The 25,835-nt window shown below is 44.0% G+C and overlaps 1 protein-coding gene across 6 annotated transcripts in view; it reads left to right on the top strand.

Moving 5' to 3' along the window:
• NCAM1 (neural cell adhesion molecule 1) overlaps positions 1 to 25,835 on the top strand; it is a 143,232-nt gene that overhangs the window by 82,177 nt on the left and 35,220 nt on the right. For 3 of the 6 annotated variants that reach the window (XM_074851226.1, XM_074851228.1, XM_074851229.1), the window contains exons 3-14: positions 11 to 229; positions 978 to 1,121; positions 1,973 to 2,110; positions 2,611 to 2,728; positions 3,965 to 4,134; positions 5,003 to 5,145; positions 11,022 to 11,051; positions 15,546 to 15,696; positions 16,289 to 16,473; positions 16,840 to 16,936; positions 17,738 to 17,908; positions 19,142 to 19,273. In XM_074851226.1, coding sequence (XP_074707327.1) covers positions 11 to 229; positions 978 to 1,121; positions 1,973 to 2,110; positions 2,611 to 2,728; positions 3,965 to 4,134; positions 5,003 to 5,145; positions 11,022 to 11,051; positions 15,546 to 15,696; positions 16,289 to 16,473; positions 16,840 to 16,936; positions 17,738 to 17,908; positions 19,142 to 19,273 — 1,698 coding nt within the window. The remainder of the gene's footprint in view (positions 1 to 10; positions 230 to 977; positions 1,122 to 1,972; positions 2,111 to 2,610; positions 2,729 to 3,964; positions 4,135 to 5,002; positions 5,146 to 11,021; positions 11,052 to 15,545; positions 15,697 to 16,288; positions 16,474 to 16,839; positions 16,937 to 17,737; positions 17,909 to 19,141; positions 19,274 to 25,835) is intronic. The other 3 variants (XM_074851227.1, XM_074851231.1, XM_074851230.1) reach the window with 1 other exon arrangement.

Genomic DNA, 25,835 nt, shown 5'->3' with positions numbered 1-25,835 from the left:
TTGTCCCCAGTGGCAGGGGAGGCCAAATACAAAGACATTTCCTGGTTTTCCCCTAATGGTGAGAAGCTGACGCCGAACCAACAGCGCATCTCAGTGGTGCGAAATGATGACTTCTCCTCCACCCTCACCATCTACAACGCCAACATTGATGATGCTGGCATCTATAAATGTGTTGTCAGTAGCGTGGAGGAGGGAGACTCCGAGGCCACCGTCAATGTGAAAATTTTCCGTAAGAGAGCGGCTCCGAGGCTATTTTCTGGTCTACCTTGCACATGTATGAGGCAAGATTAGGGAGGCAACTGTTTTACCTTCCTAGAAAAGGCTATTTTGAAAGGGGAAGAAGGAGGGTGAAAAGAAAGGGGATGTTAAGAAGATGCAGCTTTCTCCTTTCTTGGTTTTGAGGGGTAAGTGGGAACTAGGAGCATGGCTTGTCAGGGCATTCCCAGCACGTCTACTGCTTAAATTCTTCTGAAAGACAGGAGAGTAGGGGGTAGAAGGAGAAGATTCTAGTGTATCATAAATGTCTGGGAGGAGTAAGCAGAGAGAGCAGCTTTTGTGGCTGTCAGACATGCTACGAGATAAGACTACTGTTCAGTAAAGAAGATCACACACTCAGAAGGGTTTATAATAAGCCATCAGCATGTTGTCCAGCAAAGCCATGATAGCAGCTCCTCCCTCTCCTGCTGGAAAGCTGAGCAGTTCCAAGTTTGCATTTTCTCTTTGCAGTGTGGACAAATCGGTGAGCTGGGTGGAGTAGTGACTTGGCCCACTGATACGCCTGGGAGGCAGGCTGGAAAATGAGGTTCCCGTGTTGCAGTGCATTGAGTCAGGCACACTTTTATTTCCCTTGGGAACAAGAAGATTTCTAGAGACCATGTCTTCTGGGGTGTCTTTGCTTTCCTCAGGCTTCGAGTCAGGAGCACAGCTTGAGGTGTGCCGAGAAAGCTGCAGTGACTTTCTCCTTCCGTTGTTTTCAGAAAAGCTGATGTTCAAGAATGCTCCCACTCCGCAGGAATTCAAGGAAGGGGATGATGCTGTGATTGTGTGTGATGTGGTCAGCTCACTGCCTCCTACCATCATCTGGAAGCACAAAGGCAGGGATGTTATCCTAAAAAAAGATGGTAAGGCACAAGAGGTGTCTTGGTGCTTGTCCATTCAGGGGTCAAATATCCATCTCCCATCAGGGCTCAAGTCAGGCTTATACAAGGGGTGCAGGAGAACGAAATGGTGGTGGTCACGAGGGAGGAGAGAAGCAGTTTGTACCTAACACTAGGTCTTAGGATGTGAATTCAGTTATTCAAGGTGCTGTGGTTTGGCAGTGGCACGGCAATAATGTTCCCACAGAAAAGGCCATCAGGCTCTGACACTGGAATAGACCAAGGAATGTGAGAAAAAGTTTTCAGATAAAAGAAATGCTATTAGAAAAGTTGTATGTTGTGATACTCTCCAGTCTTCCTAAGGAAAAGGGGCTAAAAGCTGCTGCGGAGAACCTTTCTCTTTCTTTAAAAATGCCCCAGAGAGGCATTTTACTGCAGAGGGGACTCCAGAGCCTTGACTCCAGTTGAGCATTCGTGCCTCAGCTGTGTTTCCCACGTCTGCTTGTTGCAGGCACGAGGGAACTGTAGTGAGACTTGAACTCTGCCACCCTTGGGCAAGAGGGGCAAGTTTCAGATTGCTTGTTGTCTGATACTAATTAAATGTAAATGTGTTTGTGTATGTATATCTGTTTATCCCTCTGTGTGTACTTATGGTATAAAGCACCAGAGCAGTTTACCTGCTACCCACATCTGGTTTCTTTCTTGGCAATGTCAGATCCAGTTACAGCAGCATCTCCGTTAAATGATGGGAAGGGAAATTTTGTTACACTAAGCTTTGTCTCAACCCAGAAAGGGCAAGGAGAGGAGAAGAACCTGTTACCTGCAGTGAGCTTTCCTGAGGATGCCTGGACGAACCTTCCTTTTGTCTTTTCTAGTTCGATTTATAGTCCTGTCCAACAACTACCTGCAGATCCGGGGAATCAAGAAAACAGATGAAGGGACATACCGCTGTGAGGGCCGGATCTTGGCTCGTGGGGAGATCAACTTCAAAGATATTCAGGTCATTGTAAACGGTGAGCAGCTTGGAGTAAGGGCAGTATGGGGGCAGGGTACGTAGCACCTGCGCTCCAGGCTGCTCATGGCAATGTTACTTTAGATTCACACTCACTGTTTGCCATCAGCTTACTAGTCTTTCTCTGCTGTGTCAAATAAAAATGTCAATGAAATTGACTGTTTACCAGATGTTTACAGGAAACTGTCACATCAAGAGAAACCTTAAGTGTCTCATGACTTAAGAGAGAGGTATTGATATTGTTGGGACTCGGGTGGTTTTGTCCACAATGCTGATTTTCTGTGCATTTCCCCACCCCCTGCCCTTCCTTCCCTGTGCTGATTGCTTTGGAGAGATCATGCATCAAACCTGTTGACTGAAACCTGCAGGTGATGGCATAAGGGTTTGGCTTGCTGGGGACATGTGTGTATATTGTAGAGATTTACAGTGAGCCTTCCAGGGCCCACTCTTGCTCACATCTTCTGTCTTTTCTAACTTGAATGTGGGTTCCTTCTCTTCTAGTACCTCCTTCTGTGCGTGCCAGGCAGAGCACTATGAACGCTACTGCCAACCTCAGCCAGTCTGTCACCTTAGCATGTGATGCTGATGGCTTTCCTGAGCCAACCGTGACGTGGACAAAGTAAGATGCTGTGTACAATGTCCTGATTTTGTGTGAGCGTGGATTTTTTCGCAAAGGCATGGAAAGCCAGGCTGGAGGGAAGGCAACATTTTAACTGGAATAAGATTAATAAATTTTTCTCACCAGTGAAAGAACAGCCTTATAACGGAATTGCAGCTAGCTTCTGGTTTGGGTTAATCCCAGTAGGCAGCTAAGTACCACACAGCCACCTACTACATGCCTCCCAAGTGGGATGGGGAAGAGAATCAGAAGGGTAAAATCCAAAAACTCTCATGGGTTGAGATAAAGACAGTTTAACAGATAAAGCAAAAGCTGTGCATGCAAGCAAAGCGCAACAAGGAATTCCTTCACTACTTCCCATTGTCAGGCAGGTGTTCAGCCAGGTCAGCTGTCCCAGCTATATCTAACTATTTACCTAACTTGTTGTGCACTCCCAGCCTGCTTGCTGGCAGGGCAGTGTGAGAAACAGAAAACCCTTTGACACTGTGTCGTGTTATCAACACTGTTTTGGTCACAAACCCAAAATGTAGCACTATATGAGCTACTATGCAAAAAATTAACTATCCCAGCCAAAACCAGTACAGCTTCCTGGAAAAACAAGAATAACAGTAAAAATATCAATTTTTTCACTGTCCCGTTGCATCCTTTGTCAAGCTGCAAGTAGAGCAGAAGCTTCACGCTGACCAGACCCATCCCGTGGGTCAGTTTATTATCATCTGTTGCAGTGGTGGGGAAACGCAAAAATGGATGCTGTAACTTGTATTTGTCATGCCAGGAGATCCTCATCTGAAGTCTTTCTCTTCATTTTATTGGGTCTAAATTTCACTGTCAGGCAGTGATATGGACTTCAGGTATGCTGTTCTTGAAATTGTGTAGCCTTTGGTGAAGGTTATGAACACAGTTGTAATGTTGAAAAAGCTGATGACAACTCGGAATGCTGCCTTGATATGCAAGGGCAGAAGCCACCTTCAGTGGTGTTTATAGCTCTTGCTTATAGGCTGTGGTGTGTGTCAGGAGGTGAAAGGTTCAACTTCCAAGAGCCCTAAGCAGGAGGGATTAGGAATAGATCACAATGTCAACTTTGTAGCCCACAGGGAAAGGAAAAGGTGGTGGTGTCTCCCAGTCTGAGGAGTTTCAGTGTAGTAATGTCTTTCTAGCATTAACAACAAGCCTAAAACAAATAGCCTTTGACTGCTTCTCCTCCCCAACACAGCCAGTGTGCTTTGTGCCCTGCAGGGATGGAGAGCAAATAGAAGAGGCTGATGATGAAGAGAAATACAGTTTTAACTACGATGGGTCTGAGCTCATCATCAAGAAGGTGGATAAGAGTGACGAAGCAGAATACATCTGCATTGCTGAGAACAAGGCTGGCGAGCAGGATGCCACTATTCATCTCAAAGTCTTTGGTAAACATGCTCTTACTGTCCCCCTTTCCCATCCAGTTGGCTATTGGTAGCTCTCTAGTGCAAGCTGCAAGTAACTTACTTATCCCAGTTAATGCCTGATGTGTCTTATCCAGAGCTGCTGCTTTCCCAAGTAATGCTGTGCACCTCTGCCACCGTGCTAGGCAAAATAGATGCTCTGTGTGTGTCTGAAACAGATGCCAACTCCGTTCCTCTCTGATAAAAGAAATGCAGTCCTGTGCAGGGGCGGTGCAAGATTCACATGGTACTTGAAATATTTTCCAGGCCCAGAGGGCTGAATCCTAATCCAACCAAAGCTGCTATTAAAAGGGCTTTAGCATTCAGTGGGACTTGCTATAACCTGGACAGGGAGGTGAACTGCACCCCACCACTGTGTGAATGACCTCAAGCTTGCAGGAATGAATCAGCAGCTTTCCTAACTCCCAGGAATCTGGGAGTGTTAAGGAATCTCATTCTCTCTGTCCCATCTCTCTGCCAGCTGCTTGACAAAGCTGTTTATCAAAAGGCTAATTTGGGGCAGAGAAAGTAGGCAGCAAGGTGGAAGACTTAGCTGATAATCCCAGGAACTGATCATTTGTACAGCATTAAATGGGTTCTACTTCAGATGTACTCTCTTCTAGTCCTGTCTCACAAGCCTCATCTGTAAGCATGTGTAGAAAAGGTCTTCTAGTTCTGCAAGGAGGTACCGTACCTCTCCTCAGATGTCACTCTGCTCCCTTCCCCACATAGCAGTAAACTTGTGCCAATTCAAAAGCCTTTTTTCCCCAGTGTTGCTTGTTTCAAACATTGCTGTTGACAGGCCAGCTTCATTCTGAGCACCGACTGAATGAAGGTTGCTTTTTCTTTTCAGCAAAACCCAAAATCACCTATGTGGAGAATAAAACAGCCATGGAGCTGGAGGATCAGATAACACTGACCTGTGAGGCATCTGGGGACCCAATCCCTTCCATCACTTGGAGAACTTCCACCCGGAACATTAGCAGTGAAGAGAAGGTATAACCTTTCCCCAAACCATGGTCTCATTTGCTGGGATCGGTGCAGCCTGTATCTGTCTGCCTCTGCTGATCTAGAATGCATGATAGCCACATGCAGATGCACGTGGAAATCATGGTGATTCTCCTCTCTGTGGTGAGAACACGTGCGGTCCTACACAGAGTATCTGCTAAAGGGTCAGCTCCGCAGCTGAAGTAGTGCCATAGTGTCCTTTTGTACAAAGAGCCTTCTCAGTTCCTAACAACTGAGGATGTGCTTTCTGCTTCCTGCTGGTATCGCTCTGAGTTGAATTAACTTGAAAAGCAGTAGGGCCTGGATCCTTTTCAGAGGAGTTTCCAAAAGGACCTACAGTTGCAGGAAGCTTGTGAAAGGGTTTTTCCCTTCTGTTTGCAAGCTGAGAGGTGGGAATGAGCACCCTGATTCCAGTGTTGTCCATGCTGTCATGATGATGATATGATCTGGGAGAGTGGCAGGTGAAGAGGTTTGGGGTATTATCTCTCAAAGATGCAGTGGACCAAAATGAGCCTGTTAATTCCTTCTTGCCCTTCTGTATTGTATTCTAATACTGCATGTGTCTGAAGCACGGAAGCCTGGCTGCCTTTGTGTTCACTGTTCCGTTGATCACGTCAACACCATTTTGTTTTTAAAAGGCAAAAATAATTAGCAGTTTTTCTTTTTTAAAAGAGAGTGCTGTTTTTCTTTATTGGCCACAATTCCCCTTAACTAAACAAGATTAGGATGTGCTGTATTGCTGTAGATATTTCATAATAGTTGCATAAGTTACCAGGAAGCATAGTTTAGAGCCAGAGAAAGCCTAGACAATAGTTAGAGTAAGGAGTTGTTGCTTATTAATGATCTTCTAATAACAGGGTGCTTCAGGGCTCAGCTAACTTGGATGTACCAGGAGTTCTGACTCAATGTGAAGGCAGCAGCTGATAGACTATGAAAGTCTTAAAGCAACAGAGGTACCCACTGTCAGTCATCTGCACAGCTGCCTTTCTGCACTATAGCTTCCTAAATGAGCTTTTTTAATTGCTTCTCTGATGTCATCTCTTCACCGTGATGTTAATATGTAACTTCTTAATCATGGTGCCAAAGTTTTCCAGCCTTAATTCTTTCTTAACATCTTTTGGATTTGAGGGCTAGTGTAAATCCCTGCAACGTTTAGAGAGAGATTTTCACTGTCTTCAAAAGCTGTTGGCTTGGGCTCTCACTGCAGGATGACTGGGGGACCTGTTTTGACAGGATAAGATTATTCATGGTCTTGCCTCTGTCTAGGAGAGCGGTGGAAGGAGCTAAGTGCTCTGGTGTATCTAGCACTAGAGTTTGGATCACAGCCACAGAGAAGAGCTTTGACAGGGATTACATAAAAACTGCAATAACACTAAACCAAGTAGAAGTTGGTAGGAGAGCCTGTTTGCAGAGTCCCATCTGTCCAGCCCAGTTAAACTAACAAGGTCTCAGTGGCAAAACTGCTAACCATTTTTGAGACTCTCATATATCCTGCTTGATGCTGTTAAGTTGATGATCAATATTAAGGAAAATGTCAATACTCTGATAGTTTCTTATATAGATGGGGAGAAATCAAAGGTCTGGGGAACTATGTGTCTCTATGTGTCTCATGGACTGGTTCAAACCTTCAAGGCAAAGACTTTTTATTTTAATTATATACCATGCACTTTCTAGGCAGAATTTTGTGTGTGTTTTGTTTTTTACTTTTTCCCCACTCTCTATCTTGTGCTGTAAGTTTAGGCGAATGGTACAGATGTCCAGAAAATCCTCAGGTCAGAATAACTCTCTTACATGTACAACCAAATGCATATATTCAGTTTACTATCCACTGACTGTCTCTGGGATAGCACAGGGAAATGGTTGGGCTTTGGTGTGGGACAAACTATACTGTTTTTAAAATTATCAAGGTTTAGGTACTTGGATGCATCTGTCTTGCTACATGCTGTTCCCTTTTGTAATCATACTTCAGTCCAGATTTTTAAAGGTCTAGAGGTGCCTTAATTCCCATGAACATGTTTCCATGAACACTTGGTATTCTAGAAACACCTACTCAGACCCCCAAACAGCCTCTCTGGCTTAGAGGTTTTTCCCCCCCCCGCAGTCTGTCCAAGAACAGAAACAGTCTGACATATGGACAAAGGGCTGGAGGTGCTACAGCTCAAACACCCAGATTGACAATGTCACAACTGTTTCAATATTCCCACGCTTCCCTGAGAGATCTGTTGATACCCTAGCATGCATAGCAAAAGAGTCTCCTCTCTACTGTGCCTACATAACGTGGCACCCCTTGGAAAAACAATCTTTTGCTTTGAGGATGGTCTGCAAAGGTAAGTGGTTGTGACTGTGCTCTAGCAAAATCAGATGATTGGCAGCTGTATATCAACACAGAGGAGCAGACCAAACTTCCAGATACTGGCACACTGGAAGCTTGCTCTTACTAGTCAGCTTGCATTCTTCTGCCCTACAGAGAGTGCAAGTAAAATTTAAAAAAAAAAAAAAAAATTGCTTATATGTGGTTTACTTTGGTTGTGAATGTAGGAACATGCTACTTAGGAGAAACTTTTGCCCTGTCAGTCTGAGGTTCCTGTCCATCACTACTGCAAAACATAGCAAGAACTAACACATCTGGAAAGTCAACAACATCATGATTTGAAGTGTTTTGGCCTTACCTTTCCTCAGGTATTTATTGCTGTGCCATTTTAGGGAAGAGGAATGCTTTCTCTTTGAATAATACCAGGTGTAAAGCTGATCAAGCCAGTGTGCCATATTCCTCATCACCTTCAGTATATTTCATGCCCTTTCAAAGAGACATGTTTCTCTATTGTTCTAGCAGAATACTGACTGTTATTCAGTAAATATAGTTTTGATCTGTTGTGTATTGTGTATAGAAGTTTCACAATTTTAATGCAGGCACGAGTGTGTTTCCTGTCAGATTTTGGGAGGAGTCAATTGCTAACTACTCTCCGCAACTGCTTCATGAAAGTGTGTGTGAGACAGTCCAAGGTTTCTTGCCCAGCAGTTCAGCTCAGCGGGTGAGGAATGGGAGGTGTAACAGGTGATGCTTTTCTGCAGGCCTCTTGTCACCTCGCCAGAGCTGGCAGTAGGGGTATCTGTGGCACAGGATCTCGCTCAGTGCTGCTGTCTGGCTTCCTGTCAAGACCTGCATCATGTTACCATTTTCTGTATGGCAAGTCACAAATAAAGTGAAGGTTTTCTCACCAGAACGAAGGAATCAAAGAACAGAGGAAGAGATCAGCTCTGGTATTCTTCCCCCTTTATCCTAATTACAGTTTAACCTGTATAGTGTTATGGGACCTTTTCCACCAAGGCTGTCCCACAAGGTTCCCTGTTCCTAAAGTAGGAAAATGCAGAAGTCTGGCTTCTGAATGGATCAGTGTTTGAGAGGCCCCTTTAGCAGGTGACTGCTTGTTGGAATAACAGACGTCTTCTTGCTCACCCCTCAGACGGGTGAATTACATTGCTGCATTGTGCTGCCCTAAAGAACAGTCCAACACATCCTTCCACTTATTTTTTGGGTTACTGTTACTGAGCAGTAGCCTCTATCAACTCTATGTTGTTGGCAGCTGAAGCAAATAGATAAGTTGTTAAACATTTAGAAAGCTTTAGATGAAAACAACTTGATCAAATTCCAGCAAGGTAAGGAGTGCCCCTGTGCTGGGGTGTAAGCGTTGGGTTGCCAGTGTTGCAGCAGCATGCTAGGGCACAATAACCAGAAGATGAGAGGAACTCATTCCCTTGCACAGCTCACACTAGGTCAAATTTAGCGTGAAGTAATTAAAAAATTGTAAAAAAATAATAAATTGACTGAAATAAAAGCCAAATACTCTGATGATGCAAATGAGCATTGTTGCAATACCATCAGCAAAGTGCTTCTAGATGTGATGCAGCAGATCTAACATTTCAAAATTTAACTTGTTTCATTTCCTGATTTTTTTTTTCCTTTTAAGTGGACCATGAATACAATTCCCTGTCTTAAATTTGTGTTGTGCTTCCTATCTTATGAGATGTACATGGGAATATCTCTGGATTTAATGATCCAGGGAGTAAACTCCATTGGCAGTTCCCAGGAACGCTGTTATAACGGAAGATGCTCCCGTTTGACAACCTGCTTCCGAAGGGAAGGGAAGATGCTAGCATGCATGAGGGTCTTGGTTCCCCCTCTATCCCCTGCATGGTGCTGAGTAGAGCTTGTGTATCTCTTTGTCTTGGTGAGGGAGAGGTAGTTTGAAACTCTCCGAGATGCAGAATGTGGTTCTGTCTTTTTTCCCCACACCCACGAGTGCCATTACAAAGAAACAGCAAATTCAAGGAGTGTGGGAACAGGCTTTTTTACTCCTTCATCTTCCTTTAGGTTGACAGGTACTGAACACCAAAGGATAAAAAGATGTCTTCTTTTTTTTTTTTTTTCCTTAAATCCCTCTGTGCTGACACCATAGAGACTCAGTGAATAGGTTTGAAAGGGGATGTGCATGGGTATAAGCAAGGAAGTTCACTGGCTAGCCTGGCTTGCTCAGGTACAGCGAGTGACTGGTACATCCAAAAGGGATTATGCTGAATTATTATGGTTGCCTGTTCAGCTTTTAAGGAACTTGTGCACAACGGGATATATATACATAGAAATTATCAGGTGATGGGAGAGTCCTAGCCTATGCAGGTGGGTGTTGGTGAGCTTCTCTTTAGGTGGCTTTACCTAAAGTTACTTTGCCTAAAGTAACTAGAGTGGCCTCTAGTTACAAGCAAATAAATTGCTTTTATCAAAGACATTCTAAAATGAGACTGTCTGTACCATATGTGAATACTTAAGTCTCACAGTGTTCACTAGAAGCACTGTAGCAACGATACTATGTTTTTTTATTCTCATTTCCTAAGCTTTCATCTCCATTTCTGTAACATCACTCTTGTGTATGCTGTTATATCCACACGTCAGCAATGCTTGTGCCTCGTGTTCAGTAATGCCATCATGGCTGTGATATTAGCAGGTGATTTTTGACTCCTGAACTGAAATGGATCAAGTTGCAATTGAAATGGAGACCAAAAGAAAAATATTTGAAAGATAAATTACAGGGGAAAAATGGAACCCAGCAACTTTGGTCTTTCTGAACCACAGTGAATATGGTCCACACTGTTGGTGGCTCTCTCTGAATGGGAAATGTCTGTTTATTGGTAAGGTTTGTGCATGTTTCACTGATGCCTGTTGTTTTGTTGTCCCGAGCCCATTAAGGGCTGGGTGCACATATCCCTAAGCGTAATGAGCTGGACGTTCTCAGCTGGAGGTACACGGTTCTGCCCTACTGTCTCCTGTCCAGGCAGGTCGTACTGTTTCAGTGCTCTGCAGTTCGAGGTCTACCACTCCTGGCGCAGTATGCATGTAAAAATGTGTACAAATGCATGATCACATTAACGATATGAGTGTTAATGTTAATCAGTGTGTGTGGGTGGCTAACAAACCAGTGTTAGAAAACCAGTTCCATAATTATCTTTGTAATTTAGTGACCTAGGTCATAAGAATCACTTCCCCAGTGTGGTGGGAACAGATTTCTAGAAACGGTGAGATGTGACAAGGGAAATAGTCACTCAATAAGTAAAAACAAAAGCAGTCTTTGGGTATCATTAGCCTTTGTTTAATCATTTTAAGACCAATTTATAGGATATTAAATTTTGAGTGCAAATCTAAATTGGGAAATGGAAACTGTGATCACCCCACACACATGAGATGTACAACTCGGAGCCTGCATGTGCACAGAACGCAATGTGGTGCATACATTATGATACCTAAAAGCAACCTTTGATAAACTTTTATTGCTTTTTTTTCTGTTGTTGTGTTCTATATCTGTTCCTTCCAGGCTTCGTGGACCCGGCCCGAGAAACAAGAGGTATAAGATTACCAGACCTTTAGCAAACTTCTTAGTGTTTTGGTTTTCTTAAGCATTAAAGATTAACAAATCTCTAGTCCAGTAACCACACCAACTAAACTAGCATTAATAATATGAACTAACTAAATATCAATGCATAAAAGAAACAGCTTATAGAGTTAGAAGTTGCTTGGCATGTAGTAATGCATTTTTGGATGAGCAAACTAGCTGTGTTGGGAGTAACCCTGGTTGTCACTTAAAAAAAAAAAAAAGACAATTAAAAATAAAAGCGAATGTAAAATCTAACAAATACTGCTTTCACCATTTTCTTCTATGCTAGCAGTGTGATCATATCTCACCTCTAGAGTTTTAAGGCTTAGCAACAGTGTGTATTCTGGGGAAGTATTTTTTTCCAAAGATAGCCTCTTCTGCTCCAGCCAACTCATCTGTTTGCTCATGGTACTCCTTAAGTTTGACTTCCTCTTAAAGGACAACTGCATCACGTTCCATTTCAAAATCAATGCAGATAAATCTTTCACAAGTTATATTACTCCAGAGAATGCTCCGCATTGCTAAATTATTATTTCTCTTGATTTGCAAGGGTCAGGGAAGAGGTGTGGGATAATGCAGTAACTCAGTTTGGTGCAAATATGTTTTGTTGCTGTTTTATTTCACATTCAGTGCTGTATTTTAAAAATAATAATAATAATAACCTACCTTTACATGCACCTGGTTTGTAGCATTCCTGCTTCAAAATGGTTCAAACTGAAAGCATGTTTCCAAGTAAATCATAGGGGTCAGGTAGAGAACAAAATTAGCTGGCAGAACTGGGTGACCGGTATTTGTATTTTTAGGATCAACTTTATGGAGTCTCTGGGTATCCTGAATTCTTTTTTTACTTTTAAGCCATCTTAAACCATGGAGACTGGTGTGGCCTAAAAAAAAGTGAACATCTAACGAGCACCATCCGTCCTTGTTTCATATGGGGCTGAGAAGATACTGCCCATTCTTACTTCAGAATAATCTGTTGGAATAGATTCATTTTGGCAAGTGAAGGCATTTGATATTCAGACCAGTTTGCGTTGAAGAAGTTGGAATTTGAGTAGTTGCATCTCTTCAGGCCTCATCTTCATTGCTATTACAGTTGTCTCTGTCTCCCCTCCATCCCTGCTCCCTCCCCCTCCCCGTGTTGTCACTGTGCTCTGTCTCAAGCTTTTTGTTAATATGAGCACTAATACTATTAAGCTTGCTGTCTCTAAATTTCTTACTCTGTCTGTGTCTTAAAATATCGAGTGGGGTTCTGTGAGAATGTTGTTGAAGCTTATTGTTGCAGCTTGTGTAGAGGTATCTTTAAAATAGCCAGCACGGGGTCTTTTAGCAGTGTATTCCAGCTGCAGGGAGTTCAGTTCTCAGGAAGCCGAGTGAAAAAATTGGCATGAAGTGCTTCACTCTTACTAATGCATTAACTAGTTCAAATTAAGGAAGTCTCTATGAGCTTCAGTCACAGCAGCATATATGGGTGTTAAATCTTGCTTTCCTTGCTTGGAGGCACAATTGCTGTTTCTTCCTCTAAACCACAGTTAGCTCTACTTACTATGCCCAGTCCATAATGTCTCAGTTCACCATTCTGGTCCTGCATATACTGGAGAATTGTTGAAAGTCATATTAGCAGCATACGCTAACAGCCTGCTCCCCTCCTTATCACCAGCAGGTGCTGAAAAACTCAGTTACAAGCAAAATTACACTTCAGTTACACCACAAACTGGTGGTGACTTTCTGGTAACTGGGAATTAGTGCAACCTTACAAATGTTAAGAGCTGCAGATGAGTTCTGGTTGGTGCAAGCACAGAGCTAGGAGAGACCACTCGTCTTCCTTCACTGGAATTTGTGGCTGTGGTCAGGATTTCCAAGTGCTGTTTTGTGATTATGTCCACCGTGTGGAAAGTGGGTGAGGAGAAGATATAACTGCATTAAATTAAGTCATAGATACTTATGTTTAAAAGGACTGAAAAATCCAGAGGTGGAGGGAAGGGGGGTAAATGCATTTCCCACTTGTCTCTGCTCTTCCCCTTTGTCACTGAAGTATTGAAATCTAGGCCAGCTGTGTACATAGCAACTGTGTGCCACGTGGCATCGTCACAACTGGGAGAAGAACACCTGCGTGTGTCTCAGGACAAGTTGTAGTAATCAGCGAGAGAGAGAGGACTATCAGACCCTTTTCTGTAGAGTGGCAGTTGCTATGGCATGAGGTATTGCCCGTGTCCCTTAGGTTGTCTCCCCATTACTGTGAAGCATTTTGCTATCCAAAATACTCAAAATCAAAGAGGCTGGGGAAAAGGGATTAAAAGTGTCTACATCTGGCTCGCAAGTTTCTACCTATGCTGTGTCTCCAATAGCCAGGAATTGTCAGCATCTGATAATCCAAAATACAAATAAAGAAAACTAGTAGCATGCTTTCTTGAGTAGACATTTTTCTCTTCTTTGGAGTATTTTTCATGATCTTTCTTTTTTCTTGTGCCTTTTGCATTAAGAAACAGAGCTTCATCTTCAGAGTCAGTTGCATTACTTGTAAAGTTATCGTTTTGCCATGACTGCCTAGCACTTTTTTGTTTGTATTGGATCTTGACAAGCTGGGGAAGAGGCAGGTGATACTGGATGTCAAATTACCTTGGCTGTAATGATCATGTGCTGGTATTTTGCCGTGCATATACTCTTGCCTGCTGATGGGGTCATAAAGACAAGTATTTAGAATATGCACCCAACTCAATGAGATAAAAGAAGCTGGGAGCCTCTGCGGATATGGAATCTTGACATTTATGGATCCTACTGCAATAGTTTCAGAAATGAGCTGGATTTTTGCAGTCACATCACAAGTCAGAAAAGGGATAACAATATAGTCAGCCAGTGAAGAAAGAGAAAAGCAGAATTTGGTTGTGTAAGATACCACAGTGGCCTAATGTCACGTTAAGGGATCCTTCCCTGGTTCTAGGAAACAGTGCACACAACCCCACGTGTACATGACATAAAGAACTGATCCCAGCAACACAATGGACCAAGCACAGGAGAGAGAGTGGAGTTTGTAGCTTGTGGCATTGGTCCTGGATTGCAGTAGACCTGTGTGCAGGGTAGAAGAGAGGGGAAAAATACATATAATTGGTTTTGCGTCATGAAAGGATACTATTTTTGTGCATATGAAATTTGACAAGCTCAGATGAACTAATACTCAGAAATAACAGAGGAAATCACATTTACTTGTAGAAACTTCGTCAGTCTCGGAGATTGAGACCACTAGCTCAGACCAGAAAGAGGCTTCAGGCCCAGAGGATCCGACCACTTGAGATACCAGGGATGTACTTTGTGCCACAGCTCAGTGCATTTGGCTGTTTAATATCCTCGGGGTTTTTACTCATAATCTCAGTACTTGTCCCGTATCTTCCAAGAAAATTAATGCTGTTGGGGCATTAATTGCATTAAGTGTGGCAGGCTGCAGCAGCAGGCACAGCTATGAGGATACTTAATTTATTCACTTGTGCTTGTGCCACGTCAGAAACTCGATGAGAGAGTTGGTGCTTTAAAGCTTCCAAGCACCAGGGTGGAGGGAATACTCCATGGCCTTACATGCTTCATGTATTAAGAGAGCACTTGGGCTTTGGCCACAAATTGGAGAGGGGGGAAAAAAAAACAAAACCCAAAATAAAACCAAACCCAAAAAAAACCAACAACAAAAAAGAAACCCCAGTGATGTGGGATGGGATCTCTGGGTGGCTGCAATCCCTTTGAGCCGATGGTAGCCTTGTCATTGACATCCCCACACTTTCTTGTATGTGGGAGCAATTTCTAAACTGGCATATAACCAGTGCAGATTGCTCTAGAATTTTCTTGAAGCATCACAAGCCTTTGAAGCAGAGTTGTCTCTAGAAGGGTCATGTAGTTTTCTTGCCCTGTTCCCTGTACCTTGGTCTCTTCAGTGCAATGCTCAGGTGAAAGTTCTGAGCTTTCACTTTGCCTGATTCAGGTCTGAGGTCTGGATCTGTTCTTATTAATGCCATTTCAAGGACACTGAAAGAAAACAAGTATCACTGAGAGCAGAGGGAAGCCTGAATTCTCCGAGTGGAAACACGGTAGCTCTTGGGGAAGTTTTCTGTAAAAGCCTGCTGGCAAACATTTTTAAGCAGAGCTGAATCTCTACAGTTCTTATTCTGGGAAGAAGCTTGGCGTTACCCAGCTGTCCTCAGACATGTAGTAGCATCTGATACTTCAGTCCTTCATTTCATTTTTTCCCCTTCTCCTGAGTGCTTTGAATCACTGCAGCTGGCCTTGTGCAACAAGGAATTTTCTTGTTGCTTTTGGAAATGTCTCTCTGTGCCCACGATTTCACCTGGTCTCAGGTGACCACTTCTGAAGTACTGAGCACTGGAGGGTTGGTGTGAGGTAGACTTGCATTTGTTCCCATCCCTTTAGTCTGCACCACAGGCTCAGAGCTCAGCCTCTAACTCTCTTTTCCTTTCCTGCCAGACCCTGGATGGGCGCATCGTAGTACGTAGCCATGCCCGGGTGTCGTCCCTGACTCTCAAAGAAATTCAGTACACAGATGCTGGAGAATATGTATGCACAGCCAGCAACACCATCGGGCAGGACTCCCAAGCCATGTACCTTGAAGTGCAGTGTAAGAATTGGAGGATGGGGTGGGGAGGGTGTTCATGTGTTTAGAGGGGGGACTGTTTTGATACCCTTTTCCTGTGATGAGACTGAGGCACATACGGTTAGGGAGATGTGTGTTGTTTAGGTAGAGGACGTGGGAAGCAGCTCAGTCTGAAATAATTTTGTTGGAGACATGTTGCTGTGTGCATACATGCAAATGTTTGTTCTGGCTGTCTCCAGCTGGGATACTCTTTGCACCTTGGGAAAATTATGGGCCATGAATCTGCCACACTCCCATTTGCTGGGCGCATCAGAGTTCCTCCCTAGGAGAAATTCCTGGTATGCACTTCCCTAGATGCATAGCATGCTGTCTGCTCCTCCTCCCACACTGCATTAGGAGCAGCTTTTGGGACTGAGTAGGTTTCCTCCTTACATCCTTCAGCAAAAGGCACCACCCATCACCCCAAATGAAAAGGTGGTTCCCGTTTCCTATGTTAGATTCCCTTCCCCACATTAAACTGGACCCCAGCCAAGGAATCCTTAAAGTGAGGCTGACTGGACTATTTGAGCAGATTTTCCTGCCTCAAATTGCCTTCACAAATGTGTCTGTCTTTCAGATGCCCCCAAGCTTCAGGGCCCTGTGGCTGTCTATACCTGGGAAGGGAATCAAGTGAACATCACCTGTGAGGTATTTGCTTACCCTAGTGCTGTCATCTCCTGGTTCCGGGATGGACAGCTGCTTCCCAGCTCAAACTACAGCAACATCAAGATCTACAACACTCCATCAGCAAGCTACCTAGAGGTGAGGAAAAGCAAGGAGGGGAGAAGGCGGCATATGCAGCCAGGAAGGCTCAGTGCTATCAAATAATTTACATTCCTGATGTTGAAGGAGTTAAAGTCTTTTGTCAGGGCACCCTGTTGGTAGAGAAGATGTTATGTGCTCTTTCTGGCACTGGCACATAACTGCTAAGAAAATCAGGTAATAGAAAACACCACCCCCTCCTTGCCTTTGACTTTCTTCCCACTGCAGTTCTGCCCTCTGTGGACAGCCCTGAGAGTGTTAGCACATGTACTTTATTGTGGCTTCTCTCCCCAGCAAAATGCAGGGTGCGTTGACAGAGTGGAAAGGGTTTTTTGATCTGAGCATGAGCCTTCATTCCTTCCACAGGTGACACCAGACTCTGAAAATGACTTTGGGAACTATAACTGCACTGCTGTGAACCGCATTGGCCAGGAGTCCTCAGAGTTCATTCTTGTGCAGGCAGGTGAGCATCCCAGGCAGGGAGATAAGGCAATGCATATGCAGCCCTTGCACTGAGGTGACAGAGTGACCGTTCTTTTCTAGTTTGTGTTGGTGGGGTAGCAGGAGAGCCAGCTTCTACTTTCAAAGAGACTGTTCATAGATTTTTGTGCTGGGATGGGTTGTAGATAACAAGATTCTCAGCATCTCTGTTTCCTTGTTTCTGAAGGGTTTTATTCTTTTCTGCCCTTCCAGTACACTTTGACAGAGCTGTGATCTTTGGTTTCTGACAGCCATTGCGTATGTGCATGCGTGTGCACCTCTGTTTCCCAACATCAGCAAAATATCCCTGATAGTACAGGTAGTGCAAGATAGAAACCTCAGAGCACTGTGTACCAACCAAAGAGGTCCAGTGTCTGACTGCACGACAGACTGGAAGGGCCTCTGGGGTCCTCTCAGGGCTGCCATAGAGACAGATTGGGAATGGTCAAGCTATGCATTGGAGCGCCCTATGGAAGAGACCATAGGGACAAAATAGCACCCAAGATGCTCTTGCTACTCTGCTCTGGTTGTCCTCTTTTCAAGAAGGTACTGTAAGTCTCTAGCCTTTTAGAGGAGGGACAAGATGAAGGTCTCTACACTGTCTAATTAGCATTCTGAAATGCTAATCCCCTCCTGAGGGGAGCCTCGGGCCTACCCTTCTCCTCTCCTTTGTGAAGCCATGACAAGGGTGTGTTTGATATTCCCAGTTTTCTGTTTTCTTTGCCACTGAAGCTTGTTTCCCGCTGTCTTCTATATCACTGGTTGTTTTCCCTTCCTCCCCCAGATACTCCGTCCTCTCCTTCCATTGACAGAGTGGAGCCTTACTCCAGTACTGCCCAGGTGGAGTTTGATGAGCCTGAAGCTACTGGTGGGGTGCCCATCCTCAAGTACAAAGCAGAATGGAGGGCACTGGGAGAGGGAGAATGGCATTCGAGGTTGTATGATGCAAAAGAAGGTAGGATGATAAAACAGGATGTTACCTCCCCCACCTGCATCTCAAAAGACTTTCTTTCCTTTAGGGGAAAGCCAGAGTGGAGGGTTCCATAGCTTTGCAGTTTCAGCTCCTATATTAAGGCCCCAGACAAGTTCTTAAACATTTGCTTTGCAGTTACACCTTGAATTTTCAGCTGGAAATGAGGGCCCTGCTGTGCTGATAGCTCTACATGTGTGACAGGGCACCAGCTTTCTCCACCTAAAGAGTGTGTGTTACAGCACTATGCTCATCTCTGTATCCCTTCATTGTTCGCACCATCCTGTCTGAATAAGGTGAAGAACCCTGTGTCTGGTATCAAATGAGGTTTCACTTGCTGATCGGGGAGTGACTGTGTGCTTCCTACAGAAGGCTTTCAAGCCTTGTCTGTCAGCCCCTTTAGCTACCCTTCAGTTCCCCTTGGAACATAAACCATCCTGTTCCAGAAGCAAGTCTCAACTCCCATTACACCCTGTCCGTAGGAATACACACTGCTTAAAATGTATTAAGTCCAGCAAACCAAAAGAGTTTTGATTTGGGAGGACTATGAAGAGGGGAGTGCTGTTTCAGAGCTGAATCTTCCACTGCCAGTCCTGGCTGGAACTGAAATTCTTTGTTTAGGTCTCCAGTGGAGTGACGGGATCATATCTAGAGTCAGGTCTATTTTTCTCATTTCTCCCTTTGTGTCTGTGCAGGAGAAATAAGCCTTATTTCCTCCTCATATCACAGTGACCCCACAGCAGGTTCTTTCCATCTCTTAGATTGTGTCTGACTTCCTTATAGCTTGTTAAAGGAGAGAGATGGGTTCCTCTCCTGCTAAGGGCTTTGCTTTCGGTTGGATCCTGTAGCCCAGCAGATAAGCAGTTCTAGGTGGTATGTCTCCGCAGTCAGAGCCCCACGTGACAGTGGTCTTGAAGAGCATTCTTCAGGGGGCTCCTTGGCACAGGCCAAGGGCTGATGCCCTCTGGTGTCTGCCACGAACTCTGCTCCATCCCCTCTAGAGGGGCTGTGGCAGTACACCTCTCTAATCAGCTGGTTGACACAGAGGTGGGAGCTCTGACCTTTCTCTTGGTCTGCACTGTCTGTGTGAGCCTGGGCCCAGAAGAGGGCTCTGTTACATGGGCTGAGCTTGGCAAAAGTATATGATAGAACATGGCATTTATTGTTTACTTAAAGCCTGAGCCTTTCTTTGCTTTTCCCCCCTTATTTCTGCAACAGCAAATGTGGAGGGCATGATCACTATCACTGGCCTGAAACCTGAAACAACCTACTCTGTGAGACTGTCTGCGGTCAATGGCAAGGGCGTGGGGGAGATCAGCCTGCCATCCGACTTCAAGACACAACCAGTTCGTAAGTAAAACTGAGATCTCCCTCTGCTTCTCTGGTTCTCTTTCCTTGCATCTTTCCAGGGCATCTCTGCCATGCACGGATGACACCTTCTCTCGCAGACCTTGCTGCACCCTCTGTTTTTGTTGTGCTTTTTGATTGTAGTGAATTGCATTACTAAATAAAAATCTCCTTCGAAGGTAGGAGGCAGAGGAACTATTTTATTTGCACTAGTTTGTGCCCTGGGTTACTAGATAAACTTTGTATTGTCAAAGAGAAGGATCTATGCAACGGAGAGTTTTAATAAGGAAAAGCAGTGAGTTGAGAAGGGCACTGGTGATAGAGAATGTAACATCATCGGCGCAAGGCAGGTTTTTTTGCAAATCAGAAATTAAAGAGGTTCAGCATAGGACTGGCCATGGACAAGGAGGGGAAGGGAGAGGGGGATTTCTCTTTTCTGCAAATCACTGCTTTGAGATTCCCACGCAGCACATAAGGTGATTTCCACAGCCTCTTGTCTGCTTTACTTTGGTCATCTTCCACTCCAGTGGCAGAAAGCTCTGCTGTGGCCTAACGCTTTCCCTCCTGTTTCAACCAGGAACAAAAGAGGCAAGAATTAAAAACCAGAGTGTTATACAAAATGGGAAGGAGAGAAAGAGGAAAAAAAAAGTGTAGAGCAGGTAGGGGAGATGTGACAAAAGCAGGCAGGGGAGAGGTGGTCTCTTATCCTTGTACACAGCTTCATCCAGGTATTAGGATATGTATTCAACCGCACACAATCCCTGGGCTTCTTCTTTCCCATTCCCCTTGGATTGAGATCCACAGCCACCTTCTTCCCACCATCCCACCCGTACTTGTGTACCTATTTCATAGCTCTTCTGAAACCATTGTGCAGGACCTTCTCCTGAATTCCGAGCGAGCAATATTCCTAGCCCATGTATGTGCATGCCTTGAGGCCCTGTGAGCTGTGCATGGTCTTGATCCGAGATTTGAGACAGATGGTGGTATTTTGATTTTCCAGCTCCATGTTCTCTATCTTCTCTTCTCACCTCTTCTACATTTTATTTTTTTTGTCTATCTCTGTCTTTACTTTTTGTCTGTGTTCCATCCATGGAAAAACTGCAGGCATCCCTCACTCACGTAAGTGCCTCTCTGCGTTTCTTTCACTCTTTATGTTCCTCTAACATACATAACATTAGTTTTTAATCTAGTACCTTTTTCCTCTCAGGGTCTTTAGAAATGAAGTAACTGGTATTGTCCATTTCCTAATACGACTGACAGTAGAATATTCATCTTACTGTGGGTAATACTGTTCTTTTTAGAACATAGTGAGGGGTTAACATCTTTGTCTTTACTGTAAAGCATGCAATTCAAATATTTAACTTAGTGATTGTCTAATAACAATAGTTAGCTTGTTGACTACAGAATGGAGTAGTGGAAGGCTTCATGTTTGTGAATCAATTCAAAATTTTCAAACTTTAATGAAATGCAGGTAATTTCAGGGGGAAAAAAAAACAACACAGGAGAAAGTTTTAGCTAAATTGCAGATCTGGTCTAGACCAATTAAGAGCCAACCAAAAACTTCAGAATTAATTTTGAATATCTTCACAATTTTGAAAGCAAAAACTTCAAGAAGAAATCCACATTTCTCACCTCTTCTCACTAATACTTTTACCCTTAATAGTCTTTGGACAGTCTTCCAGCACTTGTGTAAATTGTACACTCAAATAAATAAACCTCATACTAAATAAAAAAATGCATGTTTCCCCCTTCCTAATGTGAAATGAGTTAGAGAGATTTGATGGATATGTTTAATTGTCAGTTGGGTTCAGTGAAACATTGTATGCTTCATAGCTTTGTACCCTTCAAATCGGAGTTCATCAATGGCAGCTAAAAGAAACCTCTTTAAGTGGGCATTATTCTGTTTATTAAAGTAGGTGTCCTTGTGGTGAACTGTTGTTATTCCCAAGATGGCATCGGCAAGCTTTATGAAGCTGCTGTCGCGTTCTTTGAGATTTCTGAAGCTGAAGTTAAAAAAAATAAAAAGGGAAAGATACGGGGTTGTTTAACCCTAATTACAGGATTTGAATCATGCTTGTGCTGTTTTCCCTTAAAGATTGTATTATACAAAAATTTGGACTTAGTGGACCACTACCGGGATGGATGGCTTGGTAGTCAAGATGGATGAATGAATGGACAGATGGATAGCCAGAATTGCAACTTGCCGTAGTTACAAAGAGTCAACTGGGAGACATGATTCCAGAACATATGTGCAGTCTGTTGCCTAAAATTGTTTGGAGCCTGGTAATTTCGGTAGAAGTAATCTATCCCTTACATGAAGTTAATCGTGGTTAGTATTGTAACTGCCAGGCAAATTATTTGGTAGGCCCTTCTGAATTGGACGTAGTCGGTGATACACAAGGGAGATAAGGGCTGAGGTATTCAGTCTCTGTGCAGGCCAGTACCACAGGAAAAGGGAAAAGATAAAATTAAAAAGAGAGGAAAAAGAACATTAAAAGCTTTGTTTCAGCCATATCGACAGATCTGTCTGCCAAGCCTCATGTTCATCGCTTGGGGACAGGTACGTGGCTTTGAAGAACATTAAATGACGCCTGTAGTAGAGTTTTTTGCCTTTTTTTTTAATGTGGCAATCATCCATCAATCAGTCTGTAGTCCCTAAATCTGCTCCCTTGTAGGGCAAGTTCCATTTCTTTTTTCTTTCTTCGTGGGCTATAACATATTTTTATTTACAAATTAAATTCTGCTGATGCTCTTTCGAGCACATTTATGCCTTGCAGCTGTGATCCTTCTGAGCATTCATTTCTCCAGTTCCTTCTCTGGGGTTCTCAGAGCCCATCTCAGATCCTGAACTGGGTTGCGGCAGTGGTGAAGAGATTGTTGGCATGACAGAAAAGCCTTTTTGCATCTGTGCTGGAATTCCAGTCACACAATATTACCTGTTTGTGGGCAAAGTCAAAATCAGGAAAGTGTTGGGTGTCCCCTAGTCTGGTATGATTTGAAGATCACAGAAATGTTTCAGAAATTTTACAGGAAAGAATATAAAAACTGTGTCTTGTCACCAGCCAGGGCTGCATTTTCAGACTAGCCAAAGCAACTGGTTTTTCTTGCCCTATTATTTAACATTTGTACTTGAATGTAAAAACTGACACCATTTTTTAATGACTGCTGGGATATGTCCATAGTTGTTTTGATTTTTAAAAAATTTTCCTCAATAAGCAAAAAGTAGTTTCTTTCTATTTTAGAGGCACATGAAGGCCCAAGTAATTAGTGATAATTGATGTACTGTACTAGCACAGGTGAGAATTGTGGAGTTGAAAGGATATATGTCTAACTTGACTGGGGTTTGTGTTTTCACCCCAACAATTTGCTTTTCCTTGTAAATCTGAAGACAAACAAAGGCTGCACACTGAGCTTGTGAACGGGTTTTTTTTTTTTTGAGCCCCAGCTGTTTCTTGTTGTTGTGCAGGTGGGGCGGGGCCCAAACGTTTGTGAAACCACAAGAGTGTGTGTGTGTGTATGGTGCATTTGTTTTTGATATCAAAATATCTTAATGTAAAAAAAAAACCAAACCAACACTAAAATAATCCCCAAATTCCATCAGCTCCTAAGCTGGCGATCAGATAGTTAGCAGTGGCCTTCACGAAAACAGTGTTGATGTAGGCTGTGTTTTGCTGCCTTACACACAGTGCTGGCCAGCATCTCTGCTGGCCTTAAACAGCATTGGTCTGAACTCCTGGGAACGCTGGTGAACAGTGGTGCGTGTTCAGTGATCCTGTGTCATGAGAAAGTTGGTTTAAAGCAAGAACTCACAGAGGATCCAAAACGCAAGTCTGGCAAAGTGCATTTGCTTTGCTCAAGCTCTGTGTCCAAAGAGGCTTGATCTGACAAAATCTTACCAGTTTGTTTTTTAACTTGCCATCTTTTGGCAATATTTAACAGGAGTCAACTCCCCTCCTCACCTTCCTTTCTCTTTCTTTAGCAAGTCCTGCTGCACCCACCTCCTGTTTAGCAGAGAGTGAGTATGGTAGAAGAGGCTGTTGTCTTTGTTCCTCTTTGCTCTGCATGCATCTCCTCACTGAGTGTGGTGCAGTCTGCCTAACATCCTTGGGTGTTTTGCTTCTTTTCTGTATATATGTATATATTTTCTTTTTTATCTTATTTTTTTCCCCCGAGTGAAGACTGAATCTTCAGGTAGAGAAACTACAGATAAGCATAAGTTTGATTTCCAGGACAGAGAAAAGCCACAGAGAGCTCCCTGGTATGCTGGACTTATGGAAGGAGAGAGATCAAGAGAAAGATGTAGAGTGAAGCCCTGCCCGTGTGAAAGGTAGTGGTTGTCACTGGCCTTTGCCGTTAAGATTTCTGATCACTTTGTGTTCCATTCTTGGGGACATCTTATGGCATATGCTCAGCTTTTGTGGTGTGAAGGTAAATTTTCTGAAATCAACTTAACACAGCTAATAAAGAGTTTAGTTTCTCAGCTAAATAGAGCGGAAGATACTCAAGTGATCAGCAGGGAAGGACTTGTGCTTCCCTAAGCCTGTTACTAAGACAGCTTCTGGAGCTGTGGAAGAAAACTCATTTCTTTATATCCTGCTTCATCTTTTTTTTTAAATCTGCACAGTCAGCTTTAGGTTGCAAACCACCCCTGGGTCTATCCTGTTCTCCCCTCACACCAGCAGCAGTGATATCACCACGGGAGGAAAAGGAAATCATAGAAACATAGAACATCTCAAGTTGGAAGGGACCCATAAGGATCATTGAGTCCGACTCCCTGCTCCTTGCAGGGCTACCTAAAACTAAACCATGTGACTAAGAGCATTGTCCAGATGCTCCTTGAACTCTGACAGGCTTGGTGCCTTTACCACTTCCCTGGGGAGCCTGTTCCAGTGACCAACCACCCTCTCGGTAAAGATCCTTTCCCTAATGTCCAATCTGAACTTCCCCTGATGCAACTTCATTCCATTTCCTTGTTTCCTATCACTACCCACCAGAGAGAGGAGGTTGGCACCTCCCCCTCTGCTGCCCCCCTTGAGGAAGTTGTAGACTGCAATGAGGGCAACCCCTCAGCTGAACAAGCCAAGTGACCTCAGCCGCTCCTCGTAAATCTTGCCAAGACCTTTCACCATCTTGGTCACCTTCCTCTGGACACACTCTAATAGTCTGATGTCCTTCTTACACTGAGGCACCCAAAACTGCACCCAGTACTCGAGGTGAGGATGCCCCAGTGCAGTGTAGAGTAGGACAGTCATCCCCCTCGACTGGCTAGCTACACTGTGCTTGATGGACCCCAGGCCATGGTTGGCCCTTTTGGCTGCCAGGGCACACTGTTGGCTCATATTCAACTTGCCATCAACTCAGATCACCAGATCTCTTTCCACAGGACTGCTCTCCAGACTCTCAAGATGTCTGATTTACCCCTCTTTATAGCTGTAATTCTCTGCCTGGTCTTGAAGACATGACAGTGATAATTCTTTTGTTTTTAAAGATGTTATATACAATAGTAGAGAAATCCCTCACAACTCGTGTCTCTCACGCTGCGTTCTTCCCACGACTTTTGCAAGTAGAGACATTCTTCTTTGTCCTTCTGTCCTGGTAATCCTTGTATTCAGTGCTTGTACTGCCTTTGCTCTCGGGAGTGGTGTGCTCAGCAGGGTTCCCAAGGGGCTTTCAGTCCGACTCTTCTCTCAAAACTGCCTTATTTCTCAAGGGTGCTCACACCTTGTTGAGCTGTTAGATCTTTTTTCCTCCTCTCTGCCCTAGTGCCTGGAGGTGAGAAAGGATGGTGTATCAGAAGGGTAAATTCTTACTGGTCCTTGCTCCTTTGTCTTCTATAGTTGGGCAAAAGCTAGCAACAGGGTCCTGCTCTAGAGGGCCTCCCAGAAATTCCAGTACTTAACAGGCTAGCAGCATGTGAACCTCAGTTGCTATTTGGGCTAAAAGTAGTCAAAAATGCTGTAGCTGTCTCTGAAATTAGATTCAGAGCTTCCAAACTCTTCAGGATGAAAAAGCATCGGTAGGGACCCTTGGAGCTGTAGGTTGCTGCAGGAACCATGCGGTGCAGGCTGGCTTCCCTGTCACCTGGAGGGGCCTGTGTCTGGCAGCACAACTCTGCCTGTGGAGAGGGGCTGGAAAACAGCAGCAGCAGAGCAGTTTCTGCAGCCTCTTCAGGTAATACACATCTGTCGTAAGGATTCGGTACCATTCTCGCTCTCCTCATTGACCTCCTCTCTTTCCTTTCTATTGCCTCTGCGTCTTATTTACATGGTATGCTTCACCTTTACATGTCCTATCTAACCTTCATGTTTCCATAGCAACTCAGCCTCTTGCTGAATCAGAAAGCTCAGAGCCACCAAGTGAGTAGATGGGAACTGCTCCCCTTTGGTCTGGAGTGCTATTTGTTATGCTGTAGCCCTTCTACCAAGGGAATTAAAGCACTATGCCACATTACTTTGATGTCTGTTAACCAACGATCTGGCATTAATGTGTTGTGTGAGCATGTAGCTGTTAAGAACCCAGCATGGTACCACTCTTCCTCCTCCTCGTGTTGTCCTACCAAGCATGC

This window comes from Strix uralensis, chromosome 26, assembly GCF_047716275.1.
Source record: "Strix uralensis isolate ZFMK-TIS-50842 chromosome 26, bStrUra1, whole genome shotgun sequence".
Classification (NCBI taxonomy): Eukaryota; Metazoa; Chordata; class Aves; order Strigiformes; family Strigidae; genus Strix; species Strix uralensis.
This window is presented reverse-complemented; position numbering and strand designations above follow the sequence as displayed.